Source organism: Scomber japonicus, chromosome 17, assembly GCF_027409825.1.
Source record: "Scomber japonicus isolate fScoJap1 chromosome 17, fScoJap1.pri, whole genome shotgun sequence".
Lineage (NCBI taxonomy): Eukaryota > Metazoa > Chordata > Actinopteri > Scombriformes > Scombridae > Scomber > Scomber japonicus.
The window spans coordinates 17,976,208-17,989,157 of NC_070594.1; the positions used below are offsets into that span (position 1 = coordinate 17,976,208).

The following is a 12,950-nucleotide window of genomic DNA, read 5'->3' on the forward strand; positions in this document are numbered from 1 at the left end:
TTGAGATCCTGTGGTTGAGTATGTAATGGAACTGCATGTAGTGATTAGAGACACTAACGTTCCAGCTGGCACCACCACCCAGCCAACGCACCCAGTGGCATGATTGTGTGTATGTGTCATACACGTCCACTGCAGTGCAGAGGACAACACAGAGGCTGCATCTGTTCGCCTGGAGTTTGCTATCCAGGAAAGAATTTACATGAAAGTTTTTTGGGGCTTTTTTTGCACACTTCCAACAGAGGAAACAGGAGGAGGGAGAGAAAAAGAATACAATGTGGTGAGAGACGAGAGGATTTAGAGAGAAAAAGTGGCAAAGGAACAGATGGAAATGGAAAGAAAAGAAGTAGGAACAGATAAACAAGAGAAAATAAAGGCTGTGAAAACAGTGGACGAGAGTGTGGCAATTCTTAGTCGAATCTTGGGGTGAAAATTTGTCTTAAATAATTAGAAAAGCTTTCTGCAGGGTGATGGATGTATTTACAAGACTGGCCCAGATTCCGTCCAGTCCAAACCAGACTGGTGCAGCAGAGCGGTGCCAATGAGCCAAGAGGCAGGCAAGTTGTTTTGGACCAGGCCAGTGGAAACACTACACAACCAGGACCTGGGCCAGTGAACCAGGCCAGACAACTGATGGCTTTTCAAGGGATGTAGCAACAATGTTCGTGTGTAAAAAACAGCACTAAAGAGTCAACCTTTTTTTTTAAAATAAAGATTTACTTCGGGCTTTTTTTATTGAGATAGTAACTGGCATAGAGGCCAACAGGAAACAGGGAGAGAGAAAGGGAATGACCTGCAGCATGGGTCCCTGGCCGGATTCAAACCAGGGACACTGTGATTATGTGGCATACGCTTAAAACACTCAACCACCAGGGTGCTCCAAGAGTCAACCATTTAACCTCAAACTGGGTTTATCCGAGGTCCGAACATGACCTTTGACCCCTTGTTAATTCCTGAACATCTCTGATTGTTGACAAAGTAACTAAGGGGAAAGGTTTATATTTCAGCACAGAAGGTGTTAAGATGCTGGACACACACACTTGGTCAATGAAATCCATCACTCTCCACCCATGTAATTAACACCATTAACCACACCCTCAAGTTCTGTGCTGAACCAGTCCCTTGCTGAGTATAATGACTCGATCGGACAGGAAAAAGTACAACTTCTTTAAAGCTGGGTGTTTGTGTGTCTTTGGATAAAGACTTTGTTAACTTTGGACTGTGTTGCATTCACTCAAGATGTCTCTTTAAAACATCTGGAAAATGTGGTTTTTCCAGCAGACCAGAACATTTGTGTGGAGTTATGGTTGCAGCTTGGAGCTGCAATACTACAGCAATTCTCAACTGCGGCTTTCGTTAAAGGATCTGGTGTTTGAAGGGTAAACACGAAGAAAAAAATATCTAGATATTGAAGAGCTCATAACTGTGACAGGTGATGGGAGGATGTGGATTTTAACACCAAGCCTTACTGTTTTGGCTGATGTGATGTGCCATCAGTAACATTTTGTATCCCTGTCTTCACATAAAAGATGGGTGTTGAGAAAAAAGTGTCTAAATGTAAAAAAAGGAGGTATGCTGAGAAAGACAGACTGAGAAGCGGTGGGAGACAAAGGTTGGTTTCAGAGAAGGAGAGTGCATTTTGAGACAGAGGTGTGACATTTGGTCGAAGTGAGGTTTGCTTTCCACAGGGGACGACCACATTCCATCTCAACTTTTCAAAAATGCTTTTCTGGCCATTCTCAGAGCACACACTCCCATCTTTTCCCATCAATACATTAATCTGTCTCAGCCAGGATGTGCCCCTCTAGAGTAATGAAATATCTTGAAAGTTTCTCACTGTAGTATTCCACCTGCTACAAGCAGAGATAGAAAGAGTCACTACAGATAACACTATTAAGATGTCCTGTGTTTTGTGATGCGGAATGCTATGCAAAATGCAGGTAGAATTAATATAGAGTTAGGACTTTTATCTGTCTTTAAATTTGATTTAAAAAACAAAGACGAAGAATTGACATCACATTTGGCTTTAAAGGCTACTTTTTTGAGATTATGGATCACATTATGGAAAACTGGCAGCACAGTTTACTCTTTTTGTAGAATCACATCCAAAACCTGACAGTGTAAAACATTGCGCTGTCTCTGGTGTCAGCAAGCAGTAAAATGATAATAATGAGTCAGCTGCATTCACCCTAATGGATTTCAAAGGCATTGGTGATCATTTTTGAGGCTACCTGTTTACTTCTCTGTTACAAAGTTTCTGAGTGACAGACAGAAACAAAGACCTGTTACATAAGACTTTGTTTGGACAAAGGGTGGGAGGGGTAAAAAGAAATCTCTCTCATTTTCCTCTTTATTTAGTTTGGGCTTAAGATATGTGGAGTGGCTCTGTAAAAACTATCTTTCTCTAAACAAAAATAAATGCATTCTCGCCAGCTTGTGTGAAGAGTGTAAAAAATACCTTAAGTTTGAGTGTGAAGCAGAGACCAACTCTTAGACTAAACAGAGGAAATGTTGCAGCACAATGAAGTTAGAGCTGTATGAAGACATTTCGTGCAGCAGTTGCATATTATCAATGAAACAACTGAATCTTTTTGTAAACTGAGCAGCAGCTCAAAGAGCACTGAGTTTATGTGTGTGTTTCCTCTGTCCTCCAGTATTCCTGACTTGATGGAAACATTGTTTTATCATTATGTAATGGCCTTTTACTTAATCTGAGTGCACCTTTCTTACATCAGACACCAGCTCAGAACTTTTAAAGACATCTAATTGTATAGATATGATGCACACAAACACACAAATACATGTATGTGTGTACACTCAAACTCCAATAGTTTATCAATTTTTATGTTCAGACTTTTAGGGTATACAGGCCTGTGCAGAGTAGATGAAAGATCCCAATAATCATAAAAACCAGAGGCTATAGAAAATGACAATCTTTGTTTTGGTATTATTTCACAAAAAGTCAACTTCTGATGTTTTTTTGTGTTTTTTTTTAATTCACATCTAACATTACCCTTAGGTCTCGGTCTCAATGCTGCCTGGCAAAACAACAATTAACATCTGTTGGATTTATCTATGCAATCTGTTTAAATTACTTCTATACTGAAGAACCTGAAAAGAGCTACTATTTAATGCGTCAAGACAGGAGGACAAGGGAAAAGTTAGCATGGTGAGTAACAGTCTCCCAATTCACTATATACAGTAGCACCAGTCAAAAGTTTGAAAACACCTTCCTATCCACGTGAAAGTATAAAGTGGGGCCATAATTTGATGATTTGGCTGGCACAACAAATGTACAAAAAGTTTGCTTTGGTTATTGTTCACTAGCACATTTACACTGTATGACCTAAAAATACTGTACAAGACATGGTCTAATGAACAGTCAATAGACTTTACAACAACAACTAGACATGAACACATTTCAAATATAAAATCAAGTCTAGCAACATTGTCAGATTGAAGGTAGTGTACAGTTTGTCAAAATGTTAAAGATGCGGGCCATAAAATAAAACAGCCAGATGCTGAAAGACACTAAAATGCTCTTTCGAGCTGAGGGAAACTGGAGAGTTGCGATTTATCACTGCAAGCAGTGTTTTCCCTATATTTGTACAGGCCTGTCATGCCACCAAGCCAAAAACGTTCCTTTTACTGCCAAAAATAATGCCAATTATGCATTCATTCAGAAATCAATAGCATTTGGGAGCCCCTTTGCAGTGCTGTTGGCTGGGAAACTCTTCAGAGCGTAGCTCCTTTAAGGAATAGGGCAGTACATAGTAAGTGTGCAGATGAGAGAGAGAAAGAGAGAGATGAGAGAGAGCATGTGTGTGATGAGGCTGCAGCTACCACATTGACCTGCCTACCATCTGAGAACAGGCTGATTATGCAGAGAGCGGGAGAATTTCTGCTGAAAACAAGCACCAAGACCCAGGGAGACATGAGAGCAGCTGCTTGCTAACAGCTATGTGTGTTTACAGCAGAGAGCAGAAGGGAGGACAGATGTCTCACTCCACTACTCTGTGCTATGATGTTGCTGCTGCAGACAGTCTCAGAACAGACACTTTCAGTCTAAAATTGTAGCCTGACTAAGTATTAATAGCACGATTAGTTGAGAGTTTTTGATTTGATAAATGTGGGCACTGATATGACAAAATGAACGTGGCGGTGGGAAAGTCATGTAATCGGTGTATACCGAAACAACATGTATCACTGGTAACACCTTTACACACAGCAACCACCCCACACCCTTTCCCTTGACAATACCACACAGCAGTCAACCTTGGGGAGACACTGGTGAGTAATACATTGCATAAAGCCACTTCATCCATTGTTAATAAAGATGATTAGAGCATCTTAAAAAACTGATGATAAACTCAAACAAATTAACTTTTGCAAATGTCCTCCATTTCTACACACAGCAAAAGTCTTTTTCATTCAACTTGAGTGGACCCAAAGAGGACAAGAGGTTATATAAAACTTTAAAGTGCAAGGCAATACATTTCCCCAAACCAGCACATAGTGGTTTTAACAACATGGGCTGGGCATTGCTGCTCTATCTGCCCTGCTGTATATTTAAGGTTGCTATTTTAAACTGCTATATATTTTTTCATAGCCATGAAATGAGGGTAGCAGACAGAGTTGTGGTGAACTCACTCAGAGTAAAGATAGGCAGAGTTCCTTAAACAAGGTATGTTACTCACCGCCGAGCAACATGTTTCCTCTCAACAAGCCCCATACCAACCAATTACTTGGCTTCAGGCTATGTGTTTGCCACCCTGGACTCTGGAGAAAAAAATCAGTTATTGAATCAATTTGGAAAATAATTGCTTGTCTTCAGTGACCACACAAACCTGCTGTTTGATGACAAGTGTATATGTGGCCAAAGGAGCGGAAACGAGCACTCAACATGTTGGGAGTTCTGTGGCAATAAACAGAGGAATGTGGAGTCCTTTAACACTCGCCAAAGTAAACAAAGAAAGTTTTCAAATAGGCTAACAACACCACAAAACAGATATGAGGAAGGCCAAAGCAGATCCAAGAAATCAATAGTGCTCACACAGCAGACTGCAATTATTCTGTATCTAATTCTGTCATGAAAGGACCTGAATTCTGATTAAAGGTCTCACCCTTCTGGACGAACAGGGGGAACAGCTGATTAAAGCAGGGCATTCAGTTTACATGTTGTAAGCGGACACCTAATTTTCTCACAGGACCTCTATTTATCCTGGCACTGATCTTCTAAATTATGGGCTATACATAGTTTCTTTCTTACAAGTTTCAGCCAGGGTACCACCCAGTGGCTGTGGGCCCTTGGCCACCCACCCATTCAAGCAACACCACCGGTGCTGACATTAAAGTCACCACAACCAGCCATCATCAGTGTCTTGGCAACCCCTTGAAAACAGAGCAGTTCCTAAAAAGAACCCCCATTTGAGCCGATATATAATGTATTCTTGACTACATGGACTACGAATGGCTGAAAAATATGAAAAAATATAATAATAAAGTCTGGCTATAAAAATAGCCGTTTTTCATATTTGATAAGAAGTAAAAGAGGTTCAGACTGCAAAACTCACAATCCTATACTCATTACTTAAAAATCAACTCTTCTCGATTTCTTAACATTATATTTGACTTGAAATGCATTTAATTGTTTATTTAACTGAACAGAGCCTCATTCTTTACCACATGTTCAACTTTGTTATGAATCCAACTACTTAATTTCAGTTTGACATTAATCCTTTGCACTCTTTTGTCAGAATAACCCAAAGTATACAGACAGTAGCATAGCACACAAGTCTAGTCACAATCCATTGCCCGCAAATTTATCTGAGATTTGTCTTGGGTTATAACCATTATTGCTCAGCAAGCCTTGAGCATCAGTCGCAGTTAACAGCATTGGTGCACTGGTAATTTTTTCCCCAGCTGCTCTTTTCATGTGGTGAAAACAAATGCACTAATGGAGCATAATTACCTTGTGTTGTTTTAGTGTTTGCCTGTCTCTCTGGAGAGGGCAATAGCAGCCTCTCAGGCATGGAGATGCTAATTGGTAATGCTAATTGCTTCTATTATGTAATCACAGGGTCAAATGAAGCCATTTTTCAGTTGATTTCATACTGTAATATTCCAAAACAGTAAGGAAAACATGATCATTTATCATAACTAAAAAAGAGGAAAATGTGCTAATCCACTTATTGCAAAACTACTACTTGCTCTGAAGAACCAACGCCACCTAAAAATCAAAACATAAATATTGATCCTGTTTCAGCTTTCTTTCTAATACATTTCTCATTGAACTAGCTGTTTTCCTGAGTCTTTCTTTCTTCAGTTTCCATTAAAGTAAAGACTATTATCCCTTTATTGACCCCCAAACCCAATTAACAAGCTGGCATGCACGTTAGAAAGCAGGTAAATAAATAGAATGGGGTTTGCCTCTGTTGAGCAGGGAGGGCTGCTTGTTTTACCAACCCAGAGGGAATTACAAGCCGTCTGATTGTTTTGGCATCTAGGCTGGATGTGACGCTAGTTAGGAGTTGTTTTGGTGTCTGTCGAAGGCAATGCTTAGTTTTCCTCGACACTTCCATGAGGACTAGCGTACTGTACATGGAAGGAATATAGAGGAAGTAGGCCATGTTATCCTACCTTGACCTCCTAATGAGCCATCTCAGGCTTGAGGAAGCATTGGATAAACTTCAGCCTTAAACATAAGATTATCTTGAAGTAACGTGCTTTGGAATGAAACAAAATGTTTTTAGTTTAGTTTGCCAGCTGTGTGAATATGGTACACAAGTAAATAACAAAAACGCAAAGGAGGTGGTAAATGGAAGGGCATTTTAAGTGTTTTTCCACATGACCGACTTCAGCCTGGAGTCAGACTGGTACACACCTGGCAACCCTGTTAGTGACTTTAAAATGCTGAATGACTAGAACAGAGTTGATTTACATTGTCTTTGACACTTTTGGTAAATTGCCTTAAGGCACGGACTAAATCTGTCAGTTTGAGAGACAAAATTTGATGAGATGAAATAAAGTCCTTGTTTTTAATATCCTTTAGCAGGAAGTGGGCGTACTGGTGTGAATAGAGTGGCAAGCTTGCTCCAAAAATCACACGTACATGTCTGGCTCGCTCAACAAAGCTCTTTTGCATGTGTAGTTTGTGCGTCAGTTTCACCACTACAGTATGCATCTGTGTGTATGTGTACAGTATAATAAATGTATATGAATAAGTATGTATAACAGTTCTAAACAAAAAAAGGCAGCAAGTCAGATTTTAAGATTAGATAAACAGCTTTGTGTCTTAATGGTCCGTAGTTTTAAATTCTGTAATTATGTGATTGTACATGATAAAAATCACTGCATGTCTAAAAATATATACTAATAGCAATAGAATATTTGACATTGTTGAAGGAACCTTTCTGTGCAGGAAATGAGTTGTAGTTGAAGTTACCTTAGATGACTCTAAATATGCAAATACAAACACATATATGAAAGTTCACTCAATTGTGATTATGTTTCCAATACTCATGTAACACCAGCATCTGAATGCATGGAAACATTTTTCTCTTCCGCTACACAAGATAAAGTTAGAGCTTTTCATTCCACATCTGATGACAATATTACATGGAAGTTTCATTGATATGATGTATATTAACACTGAGTGAAATCCAGACTCTTGAGGGGTTTTTTGGCTGCGTGCACCAGCAACAGATGGGAATATTCCACATTCCTCCTTGTGCATCATTTCATACACATTTTTATTTTAGTTTAGCACGTGTTTTAAACCTTTGAGATCTAGACATGAATTGAAAAAAAAAACGTTTGTGTTTACTCAAACAAAGCTCGTCTGCATATACATTTATAGTAATGGTCCCACCAGCAGTGTTAAAAGGTTTTAGGTCATATATGTCAGCCTCTATCTAATAGACTCAATATGTCAGGATGTTTGTTTCTATCTGTCAGAGGTTCTATACTGCATTAGTGAAGCATATTGTGTTTGTATTGTCCACATGGAGAAGGAGGTTTGTGCATGCCTTCTTTCATTTTCCCTCTCTAAATCTCTAAAAGTTCCTTCCTCTCATCTTCTTTAAATACAAGTAAAAGTTTCATTGCAGCACAACTAATACCAAGTAGTCACTTGTCAAACTACACTTTATTTGAATTCACTTTAAGAATTTGCATTCATTCATTTCCTGGGCAAAAATGGAATGAATAAGACAGAAACTGGAGGCAGGAGAGAAATCCTGAACCTTCCTCTGTCCACACATACCTGTCTAATTCCCAACACCGCCCTACAGTTTGGCAAATTAGATTTATGTGTGTGTGTTTTAAAGTTACAGAATCCTTTTGAGAAGGAGAGCGATGACTAGTAAGAGTATGCAAGATGGAGAGTTGCACCAAATTAATTCAGCAAATGCGATGTACGGTAGGAGGATAGGTAACTATAACAACATAAACACAAACCTGCATATATAAAGATCTTTGAAGGCTATAATATCCATCCACATGTCTGAGAATTTGGCGTACAGTGTATGCTGACTAATCCTGAAGTATCACATTTCAAGGATTGGAAGAGCTGGACGAACAAAGTAAAATTCTCCATCATTCTCTCTGTTTTGCTCTTTCAGCTCAAAGCAGCTACATGAGAAGGGTGTACAATATCAAAAAGCAGCTAAAGTCATCTTCATAGCATTCACATTCCCTCATATCGTGACAGCACTGAGAGTCAACTAGCATTTGAAATGTCACTGCAGAAATATATGATGTGGTATGTGCACAGTGAGAGAGAGACAGAGGGAGCCAAACCAATAGATCATGGCTTCAAACTCATGCATGATCCAGTGTTTTATGAAATATTTCATATTTATCAGATTTCTGTCACATGTTGCTTTTTAGACCAAGTTTTCAGACAGTTGTTTCTATAAAAAGATTCACAACAGAAAACTATTCACAGCTAATCTGTCATTCAGCATCACTTCAGTTCTACCCTTGTGTTTCCCTGACTTGCAAACAGTCAGGTTGGGCTACAGCAGTGAATCAAAAAATAATTTCATCATGTTTTAGACTTTTCAGCTCAAGCCAAGACAATCACTGCAACACATACATTCACACACAGACATGCACACCTTGCAACACAGACATATCATTCAAGTGCAGACTTGGCTTTGGTGTGTTTTGGAGAGGTAACCAGATTGACAAGGCAATATCAGTGTGTATGTGTGAGTAAAGAGGATAATAGAGACTTTAAGTTGAGAGAGAGAGTCAATGACGGGGAACACAGTGGCGGGTGGGTCCGTTAATCCAGGTCTGAAGGTCTACTTGCCATTTTAGTTACTGCAGCTGTGTGTTGAGTGACACCCTCCAACACCAACCTCCCCGCTGGTTGAAACAAAACAGGGTCTGTTCCTCTACAGTGCTTCTGACTGGGAGAAACACATGTATCTAACATACACTTGCACCAACCAACTATTCTCTCACACATACACATTCAATTACCCCACTAGGGATCCTCACCTTTATTTTGGCAGCTGAAAGTAACGCAAGTCAGCTTCAGGTTAATAAATCAACTAATCAATGGTTGCTCATAAAAGGCTGCTAGCCTGCCCTTCACACACACGCAGTATACATACATTGGAGCAAAATTTCCTTTCCTTCCAGTTGGCAAGGAAAGAAGTTTCCCCTATATGTTTGCTTCAGCAAGCTGTTGATGACACAGAGACAGAAAAAGTACGAGTGAAGACAGAGAGAGACAGAGATGGAGAGAGTCAGGGAAAGGTGAGTGTGATAAAGGGCAACACTAGGGAACATAAAGCTCACATCTCAAGCCCTCTGAAGCTTTCTACTTTTTTCTTCCTTGCTTCCATCTCCCACCTTTTTAGAACCCACCACAAAGTGGTTCTCCCACAGAATCCAATACATCATTAATGAAAGAGAGTTACCTTAAATTGATTGCATTCCTGCTACTTGAGTAAAGGCTGTGATCAGACATCTATCTTAGCATCTTGAATGGAGGAGATTACTCATCAAGACTCTAGTGGAGGTGTTAGACTGTGGTTGTGTCACCGTTACATAAGAAACCCCACCTTCAGAAGTCAATACAGTATAAAGAAGTCAGTGTTTGACAAGGTTAAGGGCAGAAGAAGGGGTGTGGGGGGCAAACACTCATTTATCTTCTAATAGAGGGATTCCTTGCCCTCATGGTCGACACATGTTTGACTGCAGCTGGAATATGAAGATTTTCGTGTCTGTGTTCTGGTTTTGAAATGTAAGCCTGTTTGCTGTGTGTCTGACGGTGCTACTAACATAAACATCTGCTACATGCTTTATGATAAAGTGTCTGTTCAGCTAATAAGCTTGTGTGTGTGTGCACACGTGTGTGTGTTCAGAGTGCCTCACAGAAGCAAAGTGCTACTTAGTGAGAAAGTGAGTGTATGAGACATTGCAGGCTGTCTGACTGTGTGTGCATTAGCTTTGTGCAATTACTCTAAAATAAAATTGACTACTGCAATTATTCTGCAAGGTTCCATTAAGAGTGAATGCAGCTTCAGTGTGTTCAGTGTTTGAAGAGTCTGCTCAGTAAATCAAGTTTTGTATTTTAGAGGCAAGTGTTAACACTCTCCATGATAGTTATAAAACTCGCTTTTAATTTGGTCTTCCCTCAGCATTTTGGGGATTTTTTAAATGTGCTGCAAAAACTTAATGTGACAAAAACTGTCTGCATTTAAAGTTTTGCAACACTTGACCAATTAAAAAGATTTCTTGATAATACTGTGCAGCTGTACTGTGCAGGCGTGTGTCCATGGCTATGAGTGTGCATGTACAGGAAACCAATCTGACCCACCGGATTAGTGCCTGACTTGGTGAGTGACTCTCATTCTGTTCCAGATGTTTATCACGTCATAAAGGCCGAAAGGCCTCTGTGAGAAATTGGTAGGAACACAACCTCCTTTCAACACAAAAATACACACACACACACACACACACACACACACACACACACACACACACACACACACACACACACTCCAGCTGTAGCCCAAGTTGTGGCAGTGACTGACATGTTGACATAAAATCACCTCTGCACTGCATGCTTGATGTGATTCCTTTTTGACTCTTGATAGATCTTATCTTAAATACTGACAGACATGTGACTTGCTATGGCACTGCAAGTGTTACCCATTATCTTCTGTTAACATCTAATATCCAACAATAATAATAATAATAGCATAACTGTATCAAATCATATCTAACCATAAACAAATGTTGTCAAATGGAAACCTGTACTCATGTCATTTTCTGTGCTTCTTTGCTGGCACCCTTAACTGAATCTTACAACTGTACATGGTTTTTAATGTATATATTAAGGAGGCATCAAGCTGAAATCACACACTACATGTCTTGCTTCCTCAAAGCACCAGCATAAACTTTATAAGACTATTGTGCCTTCTTTCACTTGTGCCAGCCGTGCGTAATGAGCGCCGTGGCTGGAGCGCACCAGCTGGCTGCACAAGAAGAGGTGTCAGTCACCATCAACATACAGTATCGGTTTTAACAGTTGCTAAGTTCTTGTTCCCATAATAGATTGCAAACGTGTTCCGACAAGTCAGAACTGATATGGTAAGTGATAACTGGTGCACAGTGGAGCACATTCCTCAAGTTTTGATAGGACATTTTTGAATTATAAACTCATTGGAAACTTTCAGGGATCGTAGGTTATAATATTAAAGAAGAGATAGATGTGCAAATGCCACTATATGCACAATCCTTCTCAGTTGTGTGTCCTACAGTTATTTGACACAAAGCCCGTTTGATGGTATAAAGTTTATGCATGATCAGAGGAATAAAGATAACTTCGGCCTCCAGAGGCATTTGCCCAGTGTTGAATGGGACGTGTGAGATTCATTAATGATCTTTTTCATTTTGGATCAGCGTCCCATGAAGGAAAGACGCCTATACATGCAGCGCAATTTCAAAAATTCAAAAAAACATTATGACGCGATTCAGCCAGCAGAGGAAAATGAAAAGTTCTTACCGAGATACTGTCGGATGTCCAGCAGGATTTTAGGGGGTCCTCCGTTCAGCTGATAAAAAAGGGAGCCAAAACAGAAGAGAAACAGCGTAGCCATGCAGAAACCATAACCTCGCAGGGAAAATCGCAACGGTATAGCACCGAGTAAGCTGTACTTTTTGTTGTTGCGGTCTCTAATGTGGTTAGGAGTCTGGTTGTTGCTGTGAAGGGGACTGCCGCTGAAATTCTTCATCATCTCCTCCTCACAAAGCGCCGTGGAAAGTCACCCATCCGCCTGTGGAAAGTGAAACTTGTCGCTTTGAGATCATTTGAGGCGGTCAGCCAGTTATTTGGAGACGCGCAGGCACCCAGCTCTCCTCCGCTGCCGCAGCCACGGGGTTATTTTTTGCGCACAGCGGTTCGCTTCTGCTCGGTCCCTCTCGTCTGAGCTCGCTGGATGACTGCTCCTTCCTTCCGTCCTTCCAGCGAAGTTAAGGGTCCATCCTTCTGCTCTCAGCTTTTTGGGTGTCAGATTACTGAACGTGGAAAGAGGAAAAACTTCCACCTCATACAGGATTTGGTTTTGATTTCAACGCGTAAAACAGCGTCACCCAGTGTTCAGGGAAAGGGGCGCTCACAAGGAGTCAGTGTGTATTCAATGAAACGAGTTTGATTTCTAACAGTCCAGAAAGAGACTAACAGGAGGTCTGTGGAAAGGGTTCTAAGCCATTTGTGAATTTCCAATTTGGATTTAAAGGATAGGTTCGCGATTTTTCAGGTCTGTCTTAAAACAATAGTCAGGTGCCCAAATCAACTCATACCGACCATCAAAAGATCCCTTCATAATGCACTTACAGTGTAAGTGATGTGGACAAAATCCACAGCCACTCCTTCCATACAAAAAAATATTTAAAAAAATCTATTTTGTGCTATGATGAAGCTTCACTCATCA

The 12,950-nt window shown here is 40.2% G+C and overlaps 1 protein-coding gene across 1 annotated transcript in view; it reads right to left on the bottom strand.

Annotated features, from left to right (window-relative positions):
* The window catches only part of usta (uronyl 2-sulfotransferase a), a 54,250-nt gene extending 41,804 nt beyond the window's left edge, over positions 1-12,446 (bottom strand). The window contains exon 1 of the mRNA XM_053337579.1: positions 12,023-12,446. Coding sequence (XP_053193554.1) covers positions 12,023-12,254 — 232 coding nt within the window. The 5' untranslated portion in view covers positions 12,255-12,446. The remainder of the gene's footprint in view (positions 1-12,022) is intronic.
* Positions 12,447-12,950: the final 504 nt, after the last annotated feature.